At 40.1% G+C, this 27,903-nt stretch overlaps 1 protein-coding gene across 1 annotated transcript in view; it reads right to left on the reverse strand.

Moving 5' to 3' along the window:
* Nucleotides 1-284: 284 nt before the first annotated feature.
* The window catches only part of Fur1 (Furin 1), a 650,713-nt gene continuing 623,094 nt past the window's right edge, over nt 285-27,903 (reverse strand). Inside the window, exon 13 of the mRNA XM_065220676.1 lies at nt 285-1,382. Coding sequence (XP_065076748.1) covers nt 520-1,382 — 863 coding nt within the window. The 3' untranslated portion in view covers nt 285-519. The remainder of the gene's footprint in view (nt 1,383-27,903) is intronic.

Below are 27,903 nucleotides of genomic sequence, written 5' to 3' on the forward strand. Positions count from 1 at the left end.
CACTTAAATTTGACACTTCGAAACTAAATTATAATGTTCGAAAATCCCTCTGTTGTTGATCGGCCAATTTTCGAGAAGGTGTGTGTCAAAATTGATTCTTTGTCTGTCAGATATAAGTCTGCTGGAATAGCAGGTTAATTTGGAAATTTTCCATCTGTCAAGTTTAAGTGAAAATTCGCCAAATGGAACACAGCCTTAGGATGATCTGAGTGCTGTGATATGTTCCAACTACAAAGAAGCTTCTCATCGAGAAGAAAAAAAAGCATAAAATATGTAGCTACTTTATTCTTAACACTTTGTTCATTAGCTAACCCTACTCGATTAAAATACAAAGTTCCACTGGTTCCGTTGAAAATTGCGCTCATTCATCCTTTTTGTATCGCATTTTCATCTGTGACTATTAAACACAATTAAACAGCTACCCATTTGATCGGCACCATTTGGTACGCAGCGTTTGAAATGAAATCAGCGCCTGCGACCAGTACCAGTACCTAGTAGTTAATGACCACATGGTCGCCTCTATCTCTCCAGCGGTGCAATGATTCGGGTTGGCATGAAATTGCTCGACTCGTCGCTGGAGCTCTCGTCCAGAATATCATCAATCTCGTCCCGTACCAGTTCGGCGTAGGACGGTTCATTGCCGACGTTGGCTTCTTCTGTTTGCACCCGATTGTAGTGCTGGTAATCGGCACCGCCGACGCCTCCACCAATGCCATTGCCCAGCAGGATACCCCGAAAGCAGCGCCTCCACAGCAGATAGATGACCACAAAGGCGACCAGCAGTGTCGCTCCGACGACGGTTATCATAATGAGGTAGTCGGTCGATTGCCAGCTCTTATCAAGCTTTTGGCTATCGGCCGGGTCGGATAATGTGGCATTAGGCGAGGATTTATTTGTTCCGCTCGGTCCACCGTGGCGTTGTTTTCCGTTGATGGAAACGCAACGTCGCCGGTGTGCCTCGAAGGGAGCCGGTGGATGCACATCGGCATCATTGTCGTCGACGAAGGCAAATAAAGGCTGACACTCGATGCAGTGGAATTCGTCCGGACCGACGCACTTGAGGCACGTTGGATGACACTGGTTGCACTGGCGCCGCTGATCATGAGGTTGAGTGTCACGTTCTTGTGGTGAGGGCACTGCCTGTAGCAGAATGTCGTCGTCCAAATTGTTGGAACCATCACCGTTGATGTCGGCCAATCGGAAACCGATAGCTGCAGCACTGCGTCGTAATGAACCTTTCGGCAGTGGTTGCTGCTCGATGATGGCACTTTCCGAATCGTCGATGTTTGGATTTCGGCTGGGGTCCGAGTCCGAGGGGAAGGTCGAGTCCGGACACGTACTGTAGCAGCGATCTTTGTACCAATAGGAAGATGGACCACAATCTGTAAGGGTGATAGGGGAAAGAGGGGAAAGATTTTCGCATTCGATTGAAAATTGTTAACCAGAGTTGTTAGCGGCCTTCGGGGATAGCGACGTGCTATGCTTTCCTGCAGTGGGAATGCGTCGTGATGACAGGTAGGGAGTAGATGAGCCAGCACCAGATGAAAGCAAATTTTAGGATAATGTTTACCTACGGTGATAGTGCAGATGATGTTAGTTCTACGCGAATTTAACCAAATTAATGTTTGGACATGCGATTAGGTTTGCATATACAAAGTAATCGATGAGCAAAGAATCACAATGGAGGCAGGCTTAAGAATAGACAGTATCACAATAACATTTTAGGTACGGAGTTTTGAAACAAGCTCCTATAATTTAAGTTTACTGCGGGAAATTGAAAAAAAAAACACTAGTTTGATGCTTATATAATTCAACCCAACCCAACATTTTCAGCTATGAATTATCAAATTTTAAGATTGAGCCACTATTTGAAATGTATGACTAACTACTTTCGAACGGAACAGACAAGGATCCGATTGGACTTGTGATTGGCCAGTCGGAAAGGGAAAACCCTGGAGGCGGCTCTGCGGAAATTCAATTCTTGAAAGTAGACCTAGAGATCCGCGACTTTTTCGAAATTCCATAAAATCATGAGTATATAGAGTGTCCCAGAAATTATAAGCACAATTTCAACTCGCTGCCATTTCTACCCCGCTGAAGTTTACTAGCTGTTCATCGATGTGTGTTGTTGTTTACTTATTGCTCAACAAGTTTGTGTGCACAAAGTGCATTGTTTCGACAAAAACATCAAAATGCAAGGCATTTTCCCGGAAAAGCGCAAACAGATCGTGCACAACCTGACAGTAAGGAAGTTGGTGAAAATGGAGGAAGTAAATATCGGAGCAGTTGAAATCGCCATCCAGAAGTTTGGTGAAGAAGTTACTTTCGAGGACACATCGAAATCTGTCCGCAAACCGGGACCGGTGGACCGAAAAGTGGACCATAAGATACCCAAGCTTTCGTCAGTAAGAAAAGTGCCTCTGTTCGAGATTTGATAACAAAAAAAAAACTGAGAGCATCGAAGAGTAACGTCCAACGTGCCAAGGCAATAATCGGGTTGAAAACGTTCAAGAAGCAGAAGAAGTCGAAACAAGTCGCATCCGTCAAACCGAGGGCTTGCAAGCTACCGTACGCGTGATAATTTTTGCACCATTGAGCAATGTCAAAATTAAAAAAAAAGTTCTCAAAAATTTCGTTTTCGAGTTTTTTTTTATTTCAATAAATGGGGGGATGGGGGGATATTTCTCAAAGTCTTAAACTATGTTAATCATCGATCGAGTTTCCACTTGCTGCAATTACGGCCTCCACACGCTTCCGGAATGCACGGCAGGTTCTAATAATGTAGTCTGGATCCATTTCTCTCCAGGTACGGGTCAATGTTTGTCTGAGGCTTGCTGTGCTCGGGTGGCGTTTAGAACAGGCCTTGGGCTTCATGACGCGCCATATTGAGTAATCCAGTGGATTAAGATCGGGGCTGGATGGCGGCCACATATCCTTCGCCCAGAACGGAAGATGTTCCTGCAACCACCTCTAAGTGCGGTTCGAGGTGTGGCACGGAGCCCCTTCTTCTTCTTCTTCTTCTTCTTCTTCGCATTTCAAGCTTATTGCATATCGCATATTAGCTTATTGCGTGCTCTCAACTTAGTGTTCTAGATGCACTTCCACAGTTATTAATTGAGAGCTTTCGATGCCTGTACCATTTTTGCATTGGTATAATTGTGTGGCAAGTCCAATCATACTTCTATACCCAGGGAAGTCGAGAAATTTTCCAACCCGAAAAATTCCTAGACCGGACCGGGAATTGAACCCAGCCACCTCCAACATGGTCTTGCTTTGTAGCTGCGCCTTTATCGACTGAGCTAAGGGAGGCCCCATCTTGTTGAAATACAACATTTGGCTTCGGACCGTACTGTTCTTTGATCCACGGAAGAACATACTTACCTAAAATCCCGATGCAGACCTCCTTGTTGACTTTGTCGCCTTCTGGAATGAACACCGGGTTCATTTTTTTGTCATCGGAAGCCACCAATCCAAACACCATAACGCTAGCAGGATGCTTGGTCAGATACACGTTCTTGTAAACATGCTCTCGTCGGTGAACAGGATTACCGGATTTTTTCGCTTAAGGAAGTTCAAGATTTTCTTGCATCATTCGACTCGTAGCTCCCGGATGCGGTTGGTAATCATGTGAGTTTTTTTTGTCCGTGCCCTCGACTTTGCCCCGCAATCTTCCTTTACGATCTTCCGTGCCGTAAAGTTACTGATCCCGTGTTCCTTTGCCATTTTCCTTATTGAACGCACTGGATTCACCCGAATCTTCCTTTTGATAGCAGCGATAACCCTCGGAACCCAAGCTGACCTCGGAAGACCTGTGGCCACCTTCGCGGATAGTTGTCCTTTCTTTTCTCGGTTTAAAACCCTTTTGACGGTCCACCGCGACACTCCCACGGCGATTGAAATGTCTTTTTGCGACATTTGCGCGTGGGACAAATCACGAATGGTTCAACTGTCAAACTAAGTAAATCATTTTCTTTTATCACAGCCTACTACGGTATGAACTATTGGTTACGTACATGCAAAGAAACGCGGCATTGTATGCACAGGTGAAACGGGAACCTTATTTGTACGATGGTGCAAACATTATCACGCATACGGTATATGATAGCCTGCTGTATGGAAAATTGGCTTGTGTCAGATTTGACTACAAGACGCTTCAGCGGGACCCACAAAGCTGCTTCACCGTCGCGGCAGTGTTAAATTTGACTCTGATCAAAATTGATGGACTGACGCAGCGTCAATGTGAAGTCGCCAAGTAAAGATTTCGGTGGAAAAGCAACTTGACATGCGTTACACCAGTCATTTGACGGACGAACCCCTTCGCCAATGCTGACGGTGACGTAGTATTGTGGGTCCCGCTTTCCGGGAGACCAATACAACACAGTCCGTAATGGTCAGGAAGTTGACGATGCCGATAAGTCAATTTTTACCGAAAAATTTGGTAAGAAGGCCATGGTTTGGCAAGCGACATGTGAGTGCCCCATGATCCGTCAATTCAATCGAAGAATTAAAAAAAAAGACTGGACCAAAGTGGCCAAAATTATCGCCATGGAATCTTTGCTGAAGCTCATGGGCAGTGTCAGATCAAAAGTTCGCTCCTTGGAATACGATTAAGGGAAGTGCAGATTATTTTCATATAATTGAAAGAAAATACTACAGAGATCATATAGGAGAAATATCTCTAATGTTGGCCTATGAATCTAATATTGGGCCCATCGCTAAAAATCTGCTATTTATCAATTTTATCTAGGTGAACGCATCATTGGGAGGGTACTGATGAATATTTTTGGTTGCTATTGAAAATTTAGTCGATTGCTGTCGAATTTAAGTATGAGCCCAAATTAGTGGCATTTAGGCCGACATTACATCCATTTACCCTATATGAAACAAAAATTTGAGTTCATTAACATAACGTTATTTTATTCCAATACTAAACTGTGCTTATACTTTCTGGGACATCCTATAGAGGAAAAATACCATCATCATATCGATTCTTCTTTTTCATTTTTAAGTCATTAAGAACTTTGGGCGTATTGTCACCTCACCTGTGAGAGAGAGAGAGAGAGAGAGTCACGAGACTCGCATAATAAGAGTGACTTCCAGGGTGTATGAGGTGAAGTGACGCGCCGTCACTAGTACAATTGTCACCTCGCGTGACGAGACTCTCCATTTGGTTGGCACGGGCAGGCCACTTGTGAAGTGATAATTGTCACCTCGGGTGAGGTGACTCTCCGTGCAAATCATATGGAACCTCACCCGAGTTCTCGGTCAAGAAGCTCTCGCAGGCTGGAATCAACGTGTTATTCACAACTCGTGGAGGTCAAGATCGTGCGGAATTCTAGAAGGATGGAGAACTGATCGGTGTAGCGTATCTGAGTGGAAATTTGTACCAGCTGGAATAGGCCCCCTTATTCTGCGAGTCACGTGACTCTCTGTAACCCGTGAGGTGACAATTGTCACCTCGTGTGAGGTGACTCTCCATTTGATTTGCACGGAGAGTCACCTCACACGAAGTGACAATTGTCACCTCACCGGTTTTTGCGATACGTGTTTGAGGGACAAGCAGTGTCGGGAACCATTTGACGGTTTCAGAGAACGTGCCACACGTCCGTTGGGGCGAGTTCATTCGGATGTGTGTGGCCCCATTAGCTGAACGTTTCAACGGTAAAATCAATATTGATTGACTCGCAGGCTTCCGAAGACCATGTGGTCAGAAGCGGCTCTAACTGCAACGTACCTCTTGAACCGTTGGCATTGGCTGGACATGTAACCCCGACCGAGAAATGGATGACCTTAACAAGATAAGGATATTTGGGTGTAAGCCTATGGCATGGATCCCCAGCCAGCAGAGGAAAAAGTTGAACCGCTCCACATGGATACCGGCTCTGACACAGAGAATTGAATCCTACGAAGAGATCGAAAGGACGTGACAATCGGAATCACTGGCTGGCAGCTGTCCATGATGAACTGGAATCGATGATAAGTAACCAGGAGTGGGGGCTGGTAAAGCGTCCGATAGGAGTGAAACCTTTGCAACCACCAAAGTGGATATTCTGCGTTAAGGAAGATGCTGACGAAAATATTGTAGGACATAAGGTTAGGTTGGTCGTGAAAGGGTTTCTCCAGAAACCTTGCCTCGATTATCCGAAACCTATGTAAAGGGTGTCCACGATGAAATTGCCACACACAAAATTGATTCGCAAAATTCGAGTTTTCATCCGATTGCCATCAAATTTTCAGGGATTGAGAAATAACTATTAAACTTCATTTTACCATTTTACTCGTATTTTATTTACAGTCCATACGCAAATGCCCGCACCTTGGCCTTAACCCCGGCCATAAGATTCTGCACAACCTGTGAATCAACCGTTTTTTGCATGTAAACCCATACTTTCTTCAGTTCCTCGACTGTCTTCACTACCTTAGGTCGTTTAAGAAGGTGCTGCTTCATAATCGCCCAGTACTTCTCGATGGGGCGGAGCTCCGGAGTGTTGGGAGGGTTGAACATTTTCGGCACGAAATTGACCTTATTGTCCGCATACCACTTCAGCACGTCCTTGGAGTAGTGGCATGAGGCCAAATCCGGCCAGAAGATTGTTGGGACGTTGTGGGCCTTCAGGAGAGGAAACAGCCGCTTCTGGAGGCACTCTTTTATGTACACCTGTCCGTTCATCGTGTCCTGGGTCACGAAAGGTGCACTCCGCTTCCCGCACGTGCAGATGGCTTGCCAAACCAGGAATTTCTTCGCAAATTTGGACATCTTCTGAGTGCGGACATGCTCCGGAACGCTGAACTTATCCTTGGCCGTGAAAAACAGGTTGCCGGGGATCTGTTTGAAGTCGGCCTTCACATATGTTTCGTCGTCCATGATGCAGCATTCAACTTTCGTCAGCATGTTGAGGTACAACTTCCTGGCACGGGTTTTGGTGGACTTGTTCTGCTTCTCGTCGCGATTAGGGGCCTTTTGTACCTTGAACGTTCGAAGCCCAGCCTTAGTTTTGGCCTTCTGGACAAAACTTCGGCTTAGGTGCAGCTTCTTAGCCACATCCCTAACGGAGGCGTTCGGATTTCGGTTGAAGGCCCCAACTACGCGGTTGTGATTTTTGATGTTGTACGGAATACTTTTTCCTTCACTTCTGGGCTTCCGATCGGTGGTCAACCGTTCCTCGAACCGCTTAATCACTCGCGACACCGTGGAATTCGCGATTCCCAACGTTTTAGCGATGGAACGATGCGAGAGATCCTTGTTCTCGTGATGAATGCGCAAGATTTTATCACGCACGAGCTGTTCTTTCGACTCCATTTCCGCGAGTTTTGATCACAGGACTTTAAAACTTGCAGGATGTAAATAATGCACTATGAACTAAATCCACCCAAATTTTCATTAAATTCTACCCAACGGTTAAAAAGTTAGAGCAATTTCATAGTGTGGCAATTTCATCGTGGACACCCTTTACCAGTGACCAATGTGTTTCATGTTCTGGATGCTGGATGAACCTCTGTTTGTAACCCATGGTTATCAAAAGAGAAAGTTAATGAAGATAATCGATCAAAGCAGATAAGATCTTATGAAATGTTCATCTAGAATTATTAAAATTTGTGAAAGCTAAGAAATCAAAATCGTGTGTTGCCTAAATCGAACGGGTACTGCACTTCACAATTGTATGTTTTAATAATTCTACAGATGATGTTTACCTGTACTATCATTCAAAATTTAAATTACCCGCTCAATTCGAAATAGAATTGATCAGCAAATAACCGATTAACAGTCAGCTGTGACTTGCACGACTGTCCCGTTGCCGAGAAGCGAGCTTGCCTATTTCTTTTCGGTAGCAGGGTTGCCAATCCAATATCCAATAATTGTTCACTAGGGCCAATGAACCAAGTTAGTGCCAAAATTCGACCATTTTGACTCTCGCCTAATTTTTCAAAATGGCGTTTTCGATATTTTTCAATAAATGATAGCACGAAAACGGATCATCTAATCAAGTTGATGTCTGGAGCATAGTTGTAAAGGTAACTGGATTTTCTTTTCAGAAAAAAATACACACTGAAAAAGATCAAAAAAATTTGTTAAAAAATTTAGAAAAGCTTTTAAAAAGTAAAATAACAAAGAAAGTATGTACATTTTTAAGATTTCAAAACTAAGGACTTAACGGACACTTCAAAATTGAAAAAAAATCGTAGAACATCAACTTTGAGTAAAATGTATGTTCTTTTTTTCATTGCACCTACAGCGAACAATTCTGCGAAGTTCATGGTATTCTGTGAGGAAAAATCTAAGAATTGTTTATTTTTTCGCTATTTGGTCTTGAACTACTGCTCATATACGAGAGTTTCATGAAACTCCCCAACAAACATTGGATGCAGAATAAGAGCTTATGCAGGCAAAAATATACTTCTTGAGCTAAAAACTAGCTTATTCAGCTTTTAATCAACTCGAATTTTATGTAGGATCATGCCATCTTCCGCCATGTGAATTGACCGTACTGGGGGCTTGCTGACAGATAAAACAATTAAGCGTTATATATCTTAAAATAGTTATTAATTTACTGCAAAATCAATTAAACCAGTTCACTCCCATACAGTTTACTGATGTCTTACTACCAAGCTATTTTGTCTCTTACACAATGTTCTCCCCCACGAGTTCGACCTTTCAACATTTCATGTAGGATAAGTGCACCAGTATTGGCCATAGGTTCCTGTTTTGGCCACACCTTAGAAAACCGATTAAATCATAATCTTCGTGGATTTTGAGGTAGAAATGTTTATGTACACCGATGAATATGATTTGTACGAGCAAACTGAGCGTAACTTAACGTATCAAAATTGTAAAAAGAAGTAAAATATCGTCAAAAATTGGCCAAAATAGGAACATGGGCAATGCTGGTGCGTTTCCTCAATTTCAGGGCTGTTACAATATTTTCTAAATTTGATCCGCGAAATCCGCGATTTCTCAAAAGAAATCCGCGACTTCATATACTAATCCGCGAAAAAAAAAAAACTATTTTCATTGCCTAAAAATACCATTTGTATACTACTACATGGTATTTCAAGCTTATTGCATATAGCATATTAGATTTTGCCTGCTCTGAACTTAGTGTTCTTTGAAGTACCTTCACATTGATTTGAGATCTTTCTATGCCTGTACCATTATATGCCCAAGGAAGTAGAGAAATTTGCCAACCCGAAAAATTAATAGACCGAACGGGAATCGAACTCAGTCGCCTCCAGCATGGCCTCGCTTTGTAGCTGCGCCTTTACCGACTGAGCTAAAGGAGTATCGTTTGTATCCTTTGAAAAAAAATCAGTTATTTATGAATGGTTTTTTTTATTATTATTATTATTATGGTCACTTTAACACTCTTGAGTCATTCGTGACTTGTCCGGGGGTGAGATTTGAACTCGTGACTTCGGCATGAGAGGTATGGATGTTAACTACGCCGGGGTCGCCCCCTAGTTTATGAATGTTTCTATTGAATAATACAGGCCTAGATTTGATGAAGCATTATTTAAAAAAAATTTCTTCAAAGTTAACCTTTGCGTCTCTGACGTATTTTGCTGTCCTAAATGTTGTAGTTAATTTGGCGCTAGTTTTCTCAACTTTTGACCGATTTAAACCAAACACCCTGAACATAATCGAGAAATTACCAGAGTTTCATAAGTCACACTTGTTGGTCACGTTGCGGTTCTGTATTTACACAGATATTCCTTGGGGTCTGTCCAAAGGTGAGATATTGTATTTTCGTTGGCAAATCATAACCGAATCATATATATGTGACTTTGTGGATCATGCACGACTTATTACTATGTGTACTGGAAATTATAGGTTTGACAAATTTGATTTTTTCTACTAAACCAAAACTGCAATAATGTCTGTAGTATCGAAAAATGTCCAATCAGTTTCAAAGTGTCTATGTGGATCATGCATGATCAATTTCCGAGTAATCCAGATGTAAATTCTTCAAATCGTCCTGGAGTTCAGATAACTTGATCTACTAGATCAATCGAGATTTGGACAATGTCTTTAATGTGAAATATTTCCAGACAGATGCACAGTGTCTATGTGAATCATGTTTTAAGTTCTCCAAATCGTTCTAGAGTTCAGATGATTTATTCTACTAGATCAACCATGACTGGGATACAGTCTGTAGTATCGAATTATGTCCAAACAGATTCGTAGTGGCTATATGGATAATGTTTAATTATTTCTACTTATACTAGATGATCTATGATCTGTAGTATCGAAATATCGATATGGAAATCCTTAGGAAATATTTGGCATACACGAATATAGGTTGACATGATCCACATAGACACTGCAAATTTATTTGGACATATTTCGATACTACAGATATTGAATTAGGCTTGGGTGATTGAGTAGAAACATAATCTGATCTCCAGAATTATTTCAGAACCTATAACATCTTGTATACGTAGCAATAGGTTGGGCACAATCCACATAGACACTTTGAATCTGTTTGGACATATTTCGATACTACAGACATTATTGCAGTCTTGGTTGATATAGTTGAACAAATCAACTAAACTCCAGGACGATTTGGAGAACCTATAATATCCTGTATACATGGTAATTACCCGCATATATACGATTCGTTTATGATTTGACATTGAAAAATGCTATGTTCATATTGGAAATAAATAAAAACATGAAAATGTCTCTCATTGGACAGACCTCACGGAATTTCCGTGTAAATCCGGTGTGACTTATGGAATTGAGATCATTTCTCGATTATTTGCAGGGTTTTTGGTTTGAACCGGTAAAAAATTGAGAGCCAAATGAACAACAAAATTGATAACAGCAAAATAATCCGGGACGGAAAGGTTACAATGAATTCCACAATTTTTGTGACAGCACATCAGTCCCTTCGCGATTTTCGCGACATCATTTAATGTTTCCGCGATTTTCGCGACTGAAAGTTCAAATCCGCGACAAATCCGCGAAAATCGCGAAATCCGCGAAATTCGCGAAATCCGTGCCTGTTGTAACAGCCCTGCAATTTTGATGACAAACGATGTGTGATTTCCCTCTTACAGACTTCATAGTAGAGTACCTGGCATTGAAAACAATTCCAGTACCCTTGTTTAGGCTTTTAGATTCACATTCTTAGGCGTAACCCTAATAGGATGTCCCGCCTTTTCTCTTATTGGGACACGGCTTATGGGGTGTTTACACTTGTGCTGGAGTGCTGGGGGCTAGTGTACTAAAACTGTACTAAAAAGTAGTCAGCTTGCTGTAAACAGAATGTCAGCATCTACCAGCATGAGATTTCAGGAACAAAAATTCGTGCTAGTTGGTTGAGCTAGTGAATTAGAATATGTATGTAAACAACCCATTAGCAAGCATTTGGTGTGTTTAGAATACTAAGAAGGATGAATTTCAAATGTGACTTTAAATGCATAAATGTCGGGTACTCTGTTTTGAAGTCTGTGAAAGGGATTTCTAGGTTTGTTGACTACTTTGCCCTGTATTGAGGTCTCTAAAAACTGTGCCAAATTTGATCGAATTTAATTATGATCTGGATTTGCGGGAGAATTTGAAATTTTGTATGATAAAGTATGGGAAACTGAATAAAGCTATTCATTTGCTTGTCAAAAATTCAACAATTGCTCAATTTTTACCAACCCTGGACTGAGATTTCATTATGATAGGAAAAGTAAAATTTAACTCTCCGTACACGATGCCTCCGGTAAAATGTGTAACGGCAAACTTGTAATGTTTAAAAAATCCTAGCTCAGCCATTTATTGACACATTTCAAAGCTATTGGCACCGGTTGAAACGATGACACCCCATTAGCCATACGGACGTTAGTCATATTTTTTATTTTCGTATGTGGACATTACCCATAATGTACGATGTACCTGAATATTTCAATTGAATGTTTCATAAAAAAATCAAAGAATAGCTTATGATGTAAAGCAGCAATCAACTCCAAGAGAGATGTTGCTTTTGAGAATTTTCAGATGGAATTTTCAAAAGCTTTTATCTGTCAAACAACAGCCAAGATACAAACGAGGGAGTCAACTCCAAGAGCAACATAATTTATTAGTATTTTATGGTAGAATTTTTAAAAGCATTAATCCGTATACAATTTATAGTATAAAGAAGGAGTTAACTCAATGTAAGAAATGATTTCTGCATTTCCATTGCATTTTTCTAAAGGGAAAAAATATTTGTGAGTACAGTACCCGTTCGACTTTGACAACAAAACCACAAAGCCGTTCGATTTTGGGACGGGGTTCGATTAAACGGATTGTGAAAATTATTTGAATTTTCGCTCCATGCGATCACAATTTTTAATCAAATTAAAATGATTAAATTCTTAGTCATGAAGATGATTACTCTCTCAGAATTTCTAGTTCGCGAGGACTGTTTAGGACCATCATAAGAATCTTGTTCTGGATCCTTTGGAGTTTAAGGTGATGGCATTTGGCACAACTCTTCCAGAGAATTATAGCTAACGTCTGTTATTGCTACCATATATTATGGCTACCGTCTTTATGACAATCGTACGTATGGCAAACATCCGTATGGCTAACGTAATTATGGCTAATGTCCGGTCACCGTTTTCCCATACAAAATTTAAAATTCTCCCGCAAATCGAGATTGCGCAGTTGTTGTCAATACGCATTTAAAGAGCAATGGGGCACAGGTGGTTGTAAAGTTGACCCTCAGTTGCTCAGAGTATTCCGGCTTGGTAATGAAGTGCGTTACCTGATACGGCTGTCTGAGGCCCCATCGAAGTGGATATGTGAAGCTAATAAACACGGCAAGGTTAGATTGTAGAACGCATGCCGGAAGAGAAATAATGGAACAAAATTATCATCAGAGAACAGTTGAGTGAGACATTAGGTGGCGAAGATTCAACTAGGTATTGCTGTGGACTGAAGCCCACTAAGAATCAAGTAAAAGTAAACAGTAATTATTACAACATGCAATCACTTACCCGTCGTGGATCTTCGAATACTCTTCCGATACTTTAATTCGGGGTTAATTCAAGCATAAATTTACAGCACATATTCTTCTAACCATGTTAGCTTTTGTTACTTCTGGTTAGTTTCAGCTAAACCGTTATCTATGGTAAATGTGTATGCATGAATGTGTTGGTCATTAATTATGAGTTCAAACGAATAAAGATAAACATTCACCACCACTACCACCAATGGTGGACCATATGTACAATAGGGGATTAAATCGTGGATGCAAAGCAACAACTAAAACTAAGTCGGAACTTATTCTATATACAGAAAACTACAAACTAAATCCTTAACAAACAAAACTAATCAATGAATAAATAAAACAACTCCAAGCAAACAAATGCATTCGTGTGTGTGTGTATGTGTGTTGTTGGTAGGTTTTTGCTTTTCCCTTCAACACCAATGTAAATAAATAGTAACCGAAACAGATAAAACAAAAATGATGTTAATAACTCACTAACCCTACTACGCGGATCGGGGCGAAATGAAATAATGCTGCAGAGTTAGTCCGGGTTTGGCTTTGTTTCTTTCCACTTCGTGGATGGACAACAGTTGGTGTTGATTATTATTTTTTTTTTGTTTTTGTATGAGTAGTTTTTTTTTTGTTCAACAAACATTGTATCGCAATTGTTTTCGCTCTCTTTATTAAATCAATTTGTTTGTTTTCATTTCGCTTGAACTTATTTTCTTTTTTGTTGTTCTTGGATGGCTTAAGGTGTGAAGTGCTTTGCGGGTGCGAGGAAAATGGATTTCTTTTGCTCTCATTTCCGGTACACTCGACAGATTTTTTTGTTTGTTTGTTTGCAATTCGTACAATTCGATCTTTTACACAGTCAATTTCGGAAGGGGTTTTGCTTTTTTCCGATTTTTGTTTTGTTTGGGAAATGAATACTTTCGTCTGTTTTTTGTTTGTTTGTTTGTTTGTTTATGCCTATCTAATGAACCATTTTAAAAAGATACCCTCCTCCGGCTAGCGTGTCTTGCCTTTAATTGTTTTCCTTAGAGTAATGAGGGAAGGATGATTTTTTTTTTCTCATTTTCAAGTAGGGATTGGGAAAACGATCTTTTACGCTATATGTTACAAATTTGTGCTGCAAAATTTTCTATACACTAATGTTTCGCCGGATTTCAATACTTCCCTCTCGCTGGTTGTGATGTTTCATTGTTTCATTTTTCTTTCAGTTATTCAATTTAACTAAGTTGCTATTATAATTACTGTTACGTTTCACTTTACTTATCTATAGCTTTATATAATCGCTTTACTGTTGCTCTTAGCTGCTGTGTGTGTGTTTTTTAAGTAGCTTAATTACAAGCTTCAGTTTTCAGCCATCCGAACCTCATTTGTTTGCGAGAGTATTTTATTTATTCAAAACGGAGTAGGTAATTAATTTTCTTCGTCTGTTCGTTTGTTTCGATCTTACAAAAGTTCCAAATGTTTGTTTTCTTCTTTTCTTGCGTTGTGTCTAAATTACAGCACCAATATATCAAAGGTTTTTTTCTTCTTTTACTTTGCGCTTAAATTTTATCGAGCTTTGTTGGTTATCTCTTTTCGTATAAAACTTATTGCGTTCTTATATTTGAGTTTCTATGCCATTCTGTTTATGAATTTTGATAACTACAAAAATAGTAAAAAGAGATATGAGCAATAAAAAACAACCAAAATGCTACGTTAATCTGTGGCAGTGAAAAATCTCTCTTTCCTCGGTCTGTTTTCATTTGTAGATAGTTTTGTAGTTGCTTGATTTGTTTGCTGGGTTGAATCAAGTGATGATTGGACAGGTCTGTCAATCCATCCCGTAGTGACAAAAAATTCGGAAGACGGTGTGAAAAAATAGTATGAGAAATCTGGGGCCGGGAATTTCAGGAACGTCCAGAGAACTCCAAAAGGAAACATCAGAAATATTTCGGAAACTTCACAAGTCCAAAGAACTTCAGGGAAATTGAATGGTTTTCAGAACAATTCCATTTATTTCAGGAGAATTGAGAGAACTTTAGGGAAGCTCTGATAACATCAGGGCAGATCAATTGATTTTAAGAAAATTGCTGATACTTTTAAGGAACTCCGAGAAACTCAAGGAATTTCCTAAGACTTCAGCAAAGTTCCAAGTGGTTCGTTATTCAGCCATTCCATAGCAAAACGATATAGTGGTTCTCAGAGTTTCTAAAAAAATGGTAGTTTTGTTCCTTATTGCAAAATGTTAGTCTCGTATTTTTGAATGTTGTCATTAGGGTGACCATTTCCATGTTAGGGTGGTCAGAGCCTGTCATATGACATTTTAGTTTGGTACTGTTATTTTGATAGCTTGTGTCGGAAGCAAAGACAGCCGATTATCACAGAAAATCGACTACGGTGACCGCTTACAAGACTGCTTCGGACACGTTCCATTAGCAGTTTCGTTGGACATAACACTTGAATCCCTTTCAGCTACTTCAAAATAGACTAGCTACCTATACTACGTCGACAGTTTAGGGGAAGGGGTGTTGATAAATGTTAATCTAACATGCTTAATTTTTCCACACCGTCGCCAAAGCGCGGCCCTATTTTGTCACTATGCAGGGGGTTGATGTGAACCGATGCTGTAATTTTAATTTGGTTTCACATTTCCACGCCAGGGGGCAACGCTTTTGTTTTGTTTGTTTTTTTTCTTCAATCCTGCCATCCATAAGTTTGGTTCCGCCAACAAACAACGCAACAATGAACTCGGCTTTGTTTGACTGATATCTGTCATCACGTTTCTGCACTGTTTACTCGGTTGATGTCTGTATGAATGCATGTGTGTGAGTGTGTGCGTTTGAATGTTTGTGCCTTGAGGTGTAACAAGTGGACTGGGGAAGCAGAAGGCTTGGGTAAATAATATGAGAACTCCCACGTGTTTATGTTTTCAGTGTACGCGCATGATATTTACAACCGAAGCGAAAAATAATGTATCGAACACTGGCTTTTTTTAACAGGAACAACTTTGTTTTTTAAATGAGCATAAATGACATGATTGTAATTAGCACTCGAGCGGATTGCACGCGTGTTGTTTTTCGCTGGTAGAACAACAAGAGAATTTCCGATTAGTACACCTTTCGATGGAAAATGCTTAAAGAGTATGATGCCAGCTGCCGCAGCTCTATTTGGAAAGCTGATTATTTCCCGTTTCTGTTTGTATAATTTGCTAACGAAATGCCCGTATCGTTCTAATTGATTAATATGTTATTGTTTGGATATGTTAACGCGCATACTTAAAGGGGTTTAAATATATGTTAAACTGAAATCCCGTTCCGATTTGGCTTGAGCGCGCAGGATTTAAAGAGTTAACAGAATTGATTGATTAACGTACGTACTACTTAAAGAATCTATGTAAATGATGATGTCAATTATATATAAATATTAATATGTGTGTTTGTGTAAGTGTGTTTTGTAGGTTATTGTTATTGTTTCATTTGGCTTGTTTTGATTATACGTGATTTGTTATTGGTTGGCTTTTCAAGTCATATATAGCGTCTAAATAGGATATGTAGATAATAAGCGCGTTACTCAAAATAATCTCTTTTCTCCGCGGAAAATCATTAACGACAAGCTGCCTTGTTTCGCTTTCAACGGTGGCCACCAGATGTCTGTTTAGTCAACGAATAATTAAACTTATGTTTCATAATAAGGTATGTGGTTGTGTCACAGATTTTGAAACCTCCCCTTCTCCCTTAGGGCGGGTCGTGTTCCGTTCTTGGCAACACGGTCCTCGTTTTTCAACTGACAATCGTACAGGCTGGGATGAATCACGGAAAAGCTAACCTCACTGTTCACTTTGCTTTTAGTCTTCCTTCTCCATAAGAGTAAAAGAGCAACGAATGGGAGGCAACACAAACCCGACAGGGCTGTCAAAGTGTGTATGTGCGGGGAAGCTTAGGTTAGGCTTCGTGTGGTGATCTATTGGACCCGGATCAACTAGGGCAACATCCATAATTGACCTAGCATATATTTGGTCAATGTTATTTTCAAAATATCGCTGCATACACACTTAAAATCAAAATCTTCCCTCGGTGAAATATATTGCCGTAACAGTTCAATAAACTGAAAATTTGCCGATGTTTCGTTGAATATATAATAGTTTACTGAAATTCGGATCTGGTATTTGTAAAATTTCGGTGAAAACAATCACTTATCAAGCCTCGTCAATAGTAATCACTGATCTAATTTGAAAAAATCTCAAACTGCCGAAATCAGCTAATTAGTTTAACGAACATACGGTGTTCAACTTTGCTATGCTGAAAATACTTAAAAACTTAAGTACTTAAAAAATAATATTGTTTAATTTTACCCTACTTATTTTTCCTTTTAAAAAACTCAATTATTAGGGGAAATGGATGTAATGTCGGCCCATACATAAATTCAGCAATCGACTAAATTTTCAATAGCGACCAAAAATAATCAATGATACCGTCCAAATGACGCGTTCATCTAGATACAATTGATAAATAGCAGATTTTTAGCGATGGGCCCAATCTTAGATCCATAGACCAAAATTAAAGTCATTTCCCCTATTACAAATAAAATCAAAACAAAATTTAAAATACTGCCGGGATTCACAACAAAAATTACCGATAAACGGTAAATAATTATTCTAAAGGCTTGGCAAAATTTGGCAGTTGTGGTAAACTTTGCTTAGCCGATCTCACGGCAATTGAATGTTTTACCGAACTGTTTGCCGAAAGCTCGGCTGTTGGATTCTCGGCACTTTTTTTTGCCGGGCTCGAGGAGGCAGATGAGACAACTGGCTTCTTACTCTTTTATTCTCTATCTCTATCTCTATCTCTATCTTACGCACTTCAAATCGGTCAATCACGTTTGACAGAAAAGTGGGTCGTTTTCACCCCCGTACTGTCTCCTCTTCCTCTTAGGGCTCGGCGACAAAATCTAAGGCTGTGAGTCATTTGCCGAGTTTAATTTAACTCGTGGTTAAAAGTGACATTTCGAAAGTTATTTTCTATGTTCGAAAATCCCTGTGCTGTCGATCGACCAGTTTTCGAGAAGAACTTAGCCAAGCTTGTCAAAATTTAAAATTTTCTTGTCTGTCAGAAGTAGCCACGCTTGGATAGCAGGGTTAATCGATAACTTTCCAGCTGTCAAATTTTAACCAAAAGTTAAAATATGGCATCACTGTTTTGTGTTGACATTTTGCTAAGGTTTACTTCTTCGTTTACTTCAAAGTAAGGGGGAAATGATTTTTTTTTGTGAGTGCCATTTTCCAGCGAAATTGTCCCCAATCATAATAAGAGATTGTATAATTGACGAGACTCTCTTTGTTCTTATGCCCTCTGGGGGATGAACCTCTACATAAAGTCCACACGGCTGTTGAGAGATGTCCATAGTTTCAGGGAAGTCCAAACGAATTAGTGAGAGTCACCACGCCCCGCATAATAGGCCAAAATTGACTAGAATTAAGTATTGACTCGATGACCATAGGATCCGGACCGAGAGTCAATTGTATGGGTAAGGAGCATTGCAGCGATAATGTGCGGTGTCAACAACACCCCGGTGCCGAACGAGCCTACCATTCTGCAGATGTATCTGCAATCGCAGCTGTTTATCTAATTCACCAATAAGTCAGCCGTACAGTTCATTCTGTGGACTGAACTCGGATCGAGATTCTGGACCGACATTTGGATAAACCATGGACGAAGTAGGTTGACGGGGGTAGACGAACTTAGTACGTAACCACGACTGCTGAAACTGCGAAGCTACTGCAGGTCTATTCCTGCTACTACTACCGCCGGTGGGCATTTTATGTCGGGTCCTTTCTATTTTTCAGATTGTATCATTGCCCGAGTAGCATGAGTGCCACTTCCTTGAAGCGGATGACCGGTAACCAGCTCGTTGAATGTTATCACGACTTTTTTCCATCCTTGACTTGAAAATGTAAATACGCAATCTCAAAAGTCATAAGCGCAGAGTTGCCAAACTCATGGGTTACTGAGACTGATAGCTTGATTGCCACACCTAGCCTTCGGCACAGATTGGGATGTTCAGAGTTGAATACCCCTTGAATAATCCACCAAATGGTTCAGAGCCTAAGGCTGTGTTCCATTTGGTGAATTTTTACTTAAATTTGACAGATGGAAAATTTTCAAATAAACCTGCTATTCCAGCAGACTTATTTCTGACAGACAAGGAATCAATTTTGACAGACACTTTCTCGAAAATCGGCCGATCAACAACAGAGGGATTTTCGAACATCTTAATTTATTTTCGAAGTGTCAAATCTAAGTGAAAATTTTCCAAATGGAACACAGCCTAAGTGTGTAGAACATATATCAAAGGAGGCATCGACTTGTGGAAATAGTGTGACCGTGGACTGTCAATAAAACCATTTCCAGCCGAGTTTTGAAAAATCATGAAGTTTGATATATCGCACGGGAACTGGGGGCATCGAAACATGCCTGGGGGTTTGCTAGTGTGATATGATAAGGCCATTATCGGGTTTTGGTTCGTGTTAAAAATTTGTCACTTCCCTGGGGGTACTGAAACATTTCAGCCCGGGAGGGCTAGTGTGACCGTGGACTGTCAATAAGGCCATTACCGGCCGAGTTTTTCAAAATCGTGAAGTTTGATATGTCGCACAACGGATTTTGGTTCTTGTTGAGAATTGGCCACTTCCCCGGGGCACCGAAACTTTTCCGTTATAGCCGCCATCGGTCCAATTACATCATTTGAGTAAGAAAATATGATACTCACCGTGTGTATAATTATTATGGAACAGTACAGCCGAATGGCGACTCAGAGTGACCCCAACGGAAACCGGAATAACTCCGGTACCATGTATTGTCGTAATTTTGAGAAGATTTAGAAATGCTGTTTTTAGAGCTTACTGAATTTTGAAATCTTTGCAATTTTAGACGTTAGGCACGCAAAGGTTAAGAGGTTTTCAGCCTAAAGGATGGTTCGCCTCTAATGGCGGTAAGCTCCAACTCGGATTAACTTCTAATACCGTCCCTGTTTGTACCGGTTGGAGCTTACCACCATAAAACAATGCAATTAAGGATTCAGCAACCACTTGAAATTTGATAAACCTTCTGAATCCGACATTCTATATAAGACATAAGTAAGAACAAACCTCATTTGGATGCGAACTCATGCTGAACTGGCCCTTAGAAGTTTATATGGGAATTACTTTGGGAACAGAAACATTTTTGTTCTCATCGTTCTAACCCTTCGCTTTAAAGTTTGCTATCTATTACAATCGCAATTCAATCCCATATGGATATTGGACAATTTTAAGATAATAACGCTATCCACTATCAATTGGTATCTACTATCATATTGCGTGATAAAACTACGGACTTTGATCATGAACAATGTGAAAACAAAATCAAGTCAGAATTTTTTACGATTTATGTGACGATTTCAACTTGACTATTTTGAACACTGGTGAAGTGACACGTATAGCTAAACCTCCGGCTCGAGAAAGCCGACTCGACATATCTTTGTGTTCAAGATCACTATCATTGGATTGTCTGTGGAAGATTGTCAATGATCCCCATGGTAGCGATCATTTGCCAATCATCATTTCAATTAAGTGTGGCCCTCACTCTGCAGAACCATCTCGAGTTCCATTTGATCTTACAAGGAACATCGACTGGCAGAAATATGCAACGGCGGTGACAATCGGTGCCGAATCAATAGATACGCTTCCACCATTGGAAGAATATCGATTCCTCGCCGACTTGATATACAAAAGCTCACTGGAAGCACAAAAAAGAAAAGTTCCAAGTGCGCCCTTCAAAAGGAGACCAGCCACACCGGGATGGGACGAAGAATGCACAAAATTGTATGTAGAAAAATCTGATGCTTTCAAAGATTTTCGTAGACACAAAACCTCCACATACTTCGAGGAATATTCAAAGCTTGAGGCAAAGCTGAAACAATTAATCAGAGCAAAAAAACGCGGTAATTGGCGCAATTTCATCGTGGGACTCTCACGAGAAACCTCAATGAACACCTTGTGGAGGGTGGCTCGCAACATGCGTAACCGCTCATCTTCTAATGAGAGTGAAGAATACTCCAACCGATGGATATTCGATTTCGCTAAAAAGGTCTGTCCGGACTCAGTTCCAGCACAACACATTCTTCGAGAAGCGTCTCCGAGTGGCAGCTCTCTGGATAGACCATTCACAATGCTGGAATTCTCTATGGCTCTTCTTTCATCGTACAACTCCTCACCGGGAAGCGATATGATTAAATTCAATCTTCTGAAAAATCTCCCAGATTTCGCTAAAAGACGCTTGCTAGACTTATTCAATTCCTTACTAGAAAACAACATTATACCGCCTGAATGGAGACAGGTCAAAGTAATAGCCATTCGAAAACCTGGCAAACCAGCGTCTGACCATAACTCATACCGTCCGATTGCTATGCTTTCGTGCATTAGGAAATTGTTGGAGAAAATGATCCTTCGGAGACTCGCTCAGTGGGTCGAAACAACTAGCTTGCTATCAAATACACAGTTTGGGTTCCGCAAGAGCAAAGGAACAAACGATTGTCTAGCGCTGCTTTCCACAGATATTCAACTGGCCTTTGCGCACAAGGAGCAATTGGCTTCAGTATTCTTGGACATTAAGGGGGCTTTTGATTCAGTTTCCATTGAAATTCTGTCGGACAATCTGCACAGATGTGGACTTTCTGGAATTTTAAATAATTTCTTGTACAATTTGTTGTCAGAAAAGCAAATGAACTTTTCCCTTGGACAACTGACAACTTCCAGAATTAGCTACATGGGCCTGCCCCAAGGCTCATGTCTCAGCCCTCTTCTTTATAACTTTTATGCCAAAGATATCGACAACTGTTTGGCAGAACAATGCACGCTTAGACAACTTGCAGATGACGGTGTGGTTTCCGTAAGAGCTCCACATGCCGTGGACTTGCAAGGACCATTGCAAAGTTCCTTAGATAACTTGTCTTCTTGGGCTAGGAATCTAGGGATCGAATTCTCGCCGCAGAAAACTGAACTGGTAGTGTTTACTCGAAAGCGGTACCCAGCCCAAATGCAGCTTAATCTTTTGGGCAGAAACATTACTCAATCATTGTCTTTCAAGTACCTTGGGGTCTGGTTTGATTCGAAGTGCACTTGGAATACCCATATTACGCATTTGAAGCAAAAATGTCAGCAAAGGATCAACTTCCTCCGTTCAATTTGCGGCACATGGTGGGGTTCTCATCCGGGAGACCTCATAACGCTTTATAAAACAACAATTCTCTCTGTTCTAGAGTACGGCTCTTTCTGGAACGAATTCAACATCGTTGTCTGCGTATTGCTCTTGGCTGTATGCACTCAACGCATAACATGAGTCTCGAGGTTCTGGCAGGAGTAAAACCCCTCCAGAACCGTTTCTGGGAGCTCTCTCTCAGAATACTAATTAAATGCGGAGTGACGAACACACTTATAATTGAAAATTTTGAAGAAATTCTTGGGCTGAACACACAATCTCGATTTATGAGAATCTACCACCACTACATATCGTCGGATATGTGTCTTCCTTGTTATACTCCAGACCGTGCTCACTTCACCAATCGCAGTTCCTCAATTGAATATGATCTGACCATGAAACAAGTGATTCATGGGATTCCAGATCAACTACATATTTTACAGACGGGTCACGTCTCAATGGATCCACTGGCTTCGGTGTCTTCAATGAAAACTCTAGCGCCTTCCGCAAACTTCAGGAACCTTGTTCCGTTTATGTTGCTGAGCTGGCAGCAATCAACTTCGCATTGGGGATGATTTCCAACATGCCCGCAGACCATTACTTCATCTTCTCGGATAGTCTCAGTTCGATTGAGGCTATTCGGTCGATGAAACCAAGTAGGCACTCATCTTATTTCCTTTCAAAGGTAAGGGAGCAGATGAGTGCACTGGTCGAAAGATCATATATGATTACCTTTGTATGGGTCCCCTCACATTGCTCAATCCCAGACAATGAGAAGGCGGACTCTCTCGCAGAGGTGGCCGGAAGGCGAATTTTATGACAGGCAAATTTCACACGATGAATTTTACCATTTAGTGCGTCAGAGTACCCTTTCGAGTTGGCAAACCGATTGGGACACTGGAAATCTTGGACGGTGGTTACATTCAATTATTCCTAATGTTTCTTCGAGAGCGTGGTTTAAAGGCTTGGGCTTAAGTCGTGACTTCATTCGCGTGATGAGTAGACTTATGTCCAACCACTACTCGCTAGATGCTCATCTCAATAGAATAAACCTCGTGGACAGCAACATCTGTCGGTGTGGAAACGGTTACGATGACATCGATCACGCAGTTTAGCAATGAACGGATAATAACGCCGCCAGAGATCGACTTTTGAATACCCTCGAGGCCCAAGGAAGACAACCCTAATATATCCCTATCAGAGACGTGTTGGGTACCCGCGATCTCTGCTATATGCAGTCAATTTATGTGTTACTGCAAATGTCTAGGATAAGAATTTAATTCGTTTGTCTTTTGTATCTCTTTATTAGTTTTTGTTTGTCTTGTCCCCCGTCTCGATGAGTCTCATCGTCGCCCACTGGTCACCATAGCCGGTCGAACTCCAGACGAATCTAGAACCACACTACCATTCATACTGGCGACATCGCTCTGATGAGACAACGAACCCAAGCTCCTCCCCTTTTCCTATCCTTCGACAATGTACCCCTCTAACCTCGAGTAAGCCGCGAGTATTCGGCCCAACTCCTACTAGACATAGAATTAAGTGAATTTTGTTACAAACAAAGAACAATGAATTATCGGCTCCGTAAAGCTAACGCGATTGAGCCTTACAAATAAACGAACTAGATAATAATAACATCAAGTCAGTTTGTCCCATCAAGCAAAGTAATCCAATATCAGTCCCATCCTACAATTCAATCGTCCAGAAGCACATAACATATGTGGAACTTCATTCAAAATAGTTGGACATCGATCTGTCGAAATAAAATTTTCGTGATATCGACATTGAGCCTTCATAAGAACCAATGTCGAAAACATAAATAATGGCGTCTTTCGTAAATTTCTCGTATGTCAAAATCAATCCATGTAAGCCACCAATTTTATCGGATAGGAGGACTCTTTCTCTAGACAATCATCGTGGTGGTTACTTGAGTGAGTTTTCATTATTATATATGTTAGCGGCATTGGCCATTACGAAAGAAAAACAGATAGGTATATGGTTGTATGCTCAGTAAGCAATAACGTTGACGGCGACTCTGCAACTCTTTACTCCTGGTAAAATTCCATAGACCTTTTTGACGTTTAATCGTCTTTCTCAATCTTGCTCGCACTCGTTCGATTTAAATGGTGCAGTAGTGTATGCCGATTAAACATCGAAAAGCTCTATAAGCATCCGACAATCTGTGCATGGAATCTAGCGAACTTGGTCACCATGGTACCAGCCAGCCGCCGTCTTTTCACGTAAAGATTGACAGAATCTTATGGGATTTTCATAGGAGTGAAAGGGTAAGGAAATGTTCCCCATGTTTCACGCACAGACTGATGTTTGTTTATGGGATTTTAGCATTGGAGTAAGGAGTTATAGAGTGACCTAAAAGGCGAATTGTCAATATTTAGTCAAGATAATGTACAAAGAGATGTAAACAATTGAGGCCCAGATAATTTGTCGTCTCTTTTGTTCCTCTGCTGTTTAAATGCTTGACGGAGTTTGACGTGTGAGCATTCTTTTTTCGACTAGATCGACAGAGGGCTTTTCAAAGGATTTTTTAACTAGTATTTTCAAGTCAGTCAGAAGCCAATCAAGCGCGTTGTTATCCAGTATTTCCTACTTACAGATGTAATATTTCTTCGTCTCTTCGATCTAATTGCATTGGATTGATTACGAAATTTATGTTAATTGAATGGAATTTAATGCAAATAACTCGAAGATTTGATGATTACGTTGAATGACCCCCTTGATCGCCCTTCTCATTTTACAGCTGGTATAATCAATTTGACAGATCGATGTCCTTCTATCTACATTGATCGATTCTCTTCATCAGCTCTCTCTTTTGTTAATCACCTCTATTCCCGTTTTCGTTCGAATCGTTCGTTCGTACGAACGACTCGATTCGAACGAGTTCGAAAACGGCATTCTGGTTTTCGTACGAACCCGTTCGAACGAAAGCTTTTTCGAAAATAAACAGTGTTAGTGGTACCAGATGCACTTTGACATTTCTTAACAATTCGAAGCATAGACCGCGCACGAAATTGACATTATTCGGTCAAGTGGACTGTCAAACGATGTCAACAAAACAATAACATTGTTGAAATTTTTTGGTTGAAAATTTGAAAATCTCACTGATTTGAAAAGATAACTTCCTGATGTCTTCTGAGAAGTTGTTAAGCAGAAAGTTGGCCACCTTTTGGGACGATTCAGTTTCCGGTAGGATACAAGTCTGATCCTGTGGATGATCCGGAATATCCGTAAAAGTGGTCAATTCATGAAACTGATCCTAGAACTCCGCGTTTTTTAGAAACCACTCATAAACGTCTTATCAGAATGAATTCGGAGTTGTGACCGAAATATGGACAATGGGGACTACAGGATGGTCCACTAAAAGAACCGGAACATCCGTAAAAGTGGTCGATTCATGAAACTGATCCTAGAGCTCCGCGGTTTTTTTCAAAACCACTCATAAACGTCTTATCAGAATGAATTCGGAGTTGTGACTGGAATATGGACCCTGCGGACCACGAGATGGTTCACCGGAAGATCCGGAACATCAGAAAAGTGGTCAATTCATGAAACTGATCCTAGAGCTCCGTGGATTTTTCAAACCACTTATAGACGTCTTATCAGAATGTATTCGGAGGGACTACATGATGGTCCACCGGAAGATCCGGAACATCCGTAAAAGTGGTCAATTCATTAAACTGATCCCAGAGCTCTACGGATTTTTCGGAACCACTCATAAACGTCTTGTCGGAATGTATTCGGAGTTGTGTTCAGAATAAAGAATATGGAGACTACAGGATGGTCCACCGGAAGATCCGGAACATCCCTAAAAGTGCTCAATTCATGAAATTGATCCTTGAGCTCCACGATTTTTTAGAAAGCGCTCATAGACATCTTATCACAATAAAAACGGAGTTTTGACCAGACTGTTTATACTGGGGACCACGAGATGGTCCATTAAAAGATCCGGAAGATCATTGCAAGTGTTTAATTCATGAAACTGATCCTAGAGCTCCTCGGTTGTTTTTTTTTTCAAAACCACTCATAAATTAATATTAATAATAACTCAATAAGACGATGTTTTCAAATGGGTTATTGAATAAATTTTGATGTGATGAATTAAAAATATAAACTTTGAAGCTAGTCCCTCGTTAACTTGTAACTCCAATGAAACATCTCCAAGAAGTCATAGGAAATAAGTCCATGAAATCCAAGGAATAATATTCAAAACTTCCGATAAAAGCGTCTAAAATTTATTAATTATTTAAATACCTCCTAGAAATCATCCATGATAATAAATAAAAAAAAAATGTGTCTATGAGCAGTTCTAAAAAACCATAGAGTGCTTAGATCAGTTTTCTTGACCTATCCACTTTAATGGATGTTCCGGATATTCCGAAGGACCATCCAATGGACCCTGGGGTCCATTTTCCAGTCACAACTCCGAGTTCATTCTGATGAGTTGTCTATTATTTTCCAGAGGAGCGTTCATGGTCTCCAGGGTCTGTTTTCCGATCATAACTCCGAATTCATAATTATAAGACGTCTATGAGAGTATACGAAAAAAACGGAGTTCTTGGATTAGTTCCATGGATTGAGCCTTTTTACGGATGTTTCGGATCTTTCGGAGGACCATCCACTGCACAATGGTCCCAAAGCCGTATTTAGGAAGACAAAAATGTTTGCGCCCATACCGTCAGTTTTAAGTATATAGTGTGTCTTCGGGAAAGATTCTTCATATTGTTTGGCCGATCTTTTTATGTTAGTGAAATTAGGGTGTTCCACAAAATTGGAGATTTGAAAATACATACGTTTTTTAATTATTTGCGATAGACCAATGCAATTTTCTAAAAGTTGTAGAACAATCAATTCGAAGCAATTTTGCTCAGGACACTAAAATGTTATCTCTTAAGGTTCATGAGTTATGATTTTTTAAACAAGCAGGTTAGAATGGCCCATAAAAAACAGATTTCTTCGAATATCTTTTCATAAGTTCATTTCTCGTAAAAACCTTGTTTTGGTTACATTTAAAACTTATGATGACGCATATTTTTGCTGAAGCAACCAGGCTGCTATCTTTTTTTATTATTAGAAAATAAATGGAGATTTTCTTCGAAAAAATGGTTCTATTAAAATGACAATGTCTCTAAATGGAGCAAACCGATTTTCAAACTTTCGATTTCATTTAAAAGATCGTGTTTTTTCAGTATTAGTGGGAAAACTGTGAGAGCGTTTTTTGTTTAAAGTATTAAATTTAATTTAAAAAAAATCTTTTTTTTTATCAAAAACTAGCCATAACTTTTAAATAGGGAGATTCAAATTAGTGACTTCTGCAAAAATATGCGTCATAAAAAGTTCTAAAAGTATTTAGAATAATGTTTTTACGAGAGGTTAGGGTGGCCCCTAGAAAATCGGCTTTCTTTAAATATTGTTTATACGTTGATCACCAATAAAAATATTTAAAGAAGGATTTTCTAGGGGCCACTCCAACCTACTTGTTTAAAATAACCATAAGTCATGAACCATAAGAGATAAAAATGTGATGCCATGAGCAAAGTTGGTTCAAATTGATTGTTCTACAACTTTTTAAAAAAGTTGGAAGGGTTGTATACTAGATACGACCGCAGGGTTGGCGTTGGATAACGTCTGTTATGTGTTGTACTTAATTGTGTATATTATATTTTAGGAATATTCCTTGATAACTCTTTTGCGAAAGTTTGGTG

The sequence above is a fragment of the Ochlerotatus camptorhynchus genome, unplaced genomic scaffold (genome assembly GCF_037179485.1).
Source record: "Ochlerotatus camptorhynchus isolate MF236.1 unplaced genomic scaffold, CSIRO-AGI_Acam_v1.1 ptg000130l, whole genome shotgun sequence".
NCBI classification, from domain to species: domain Eukaryota; kingdom Metazoa; phylum Arthropoda; class Insecta; order Diptera; family Culicidae; genus Ochlerotatus; species Ochlerotatus camptorhynchus.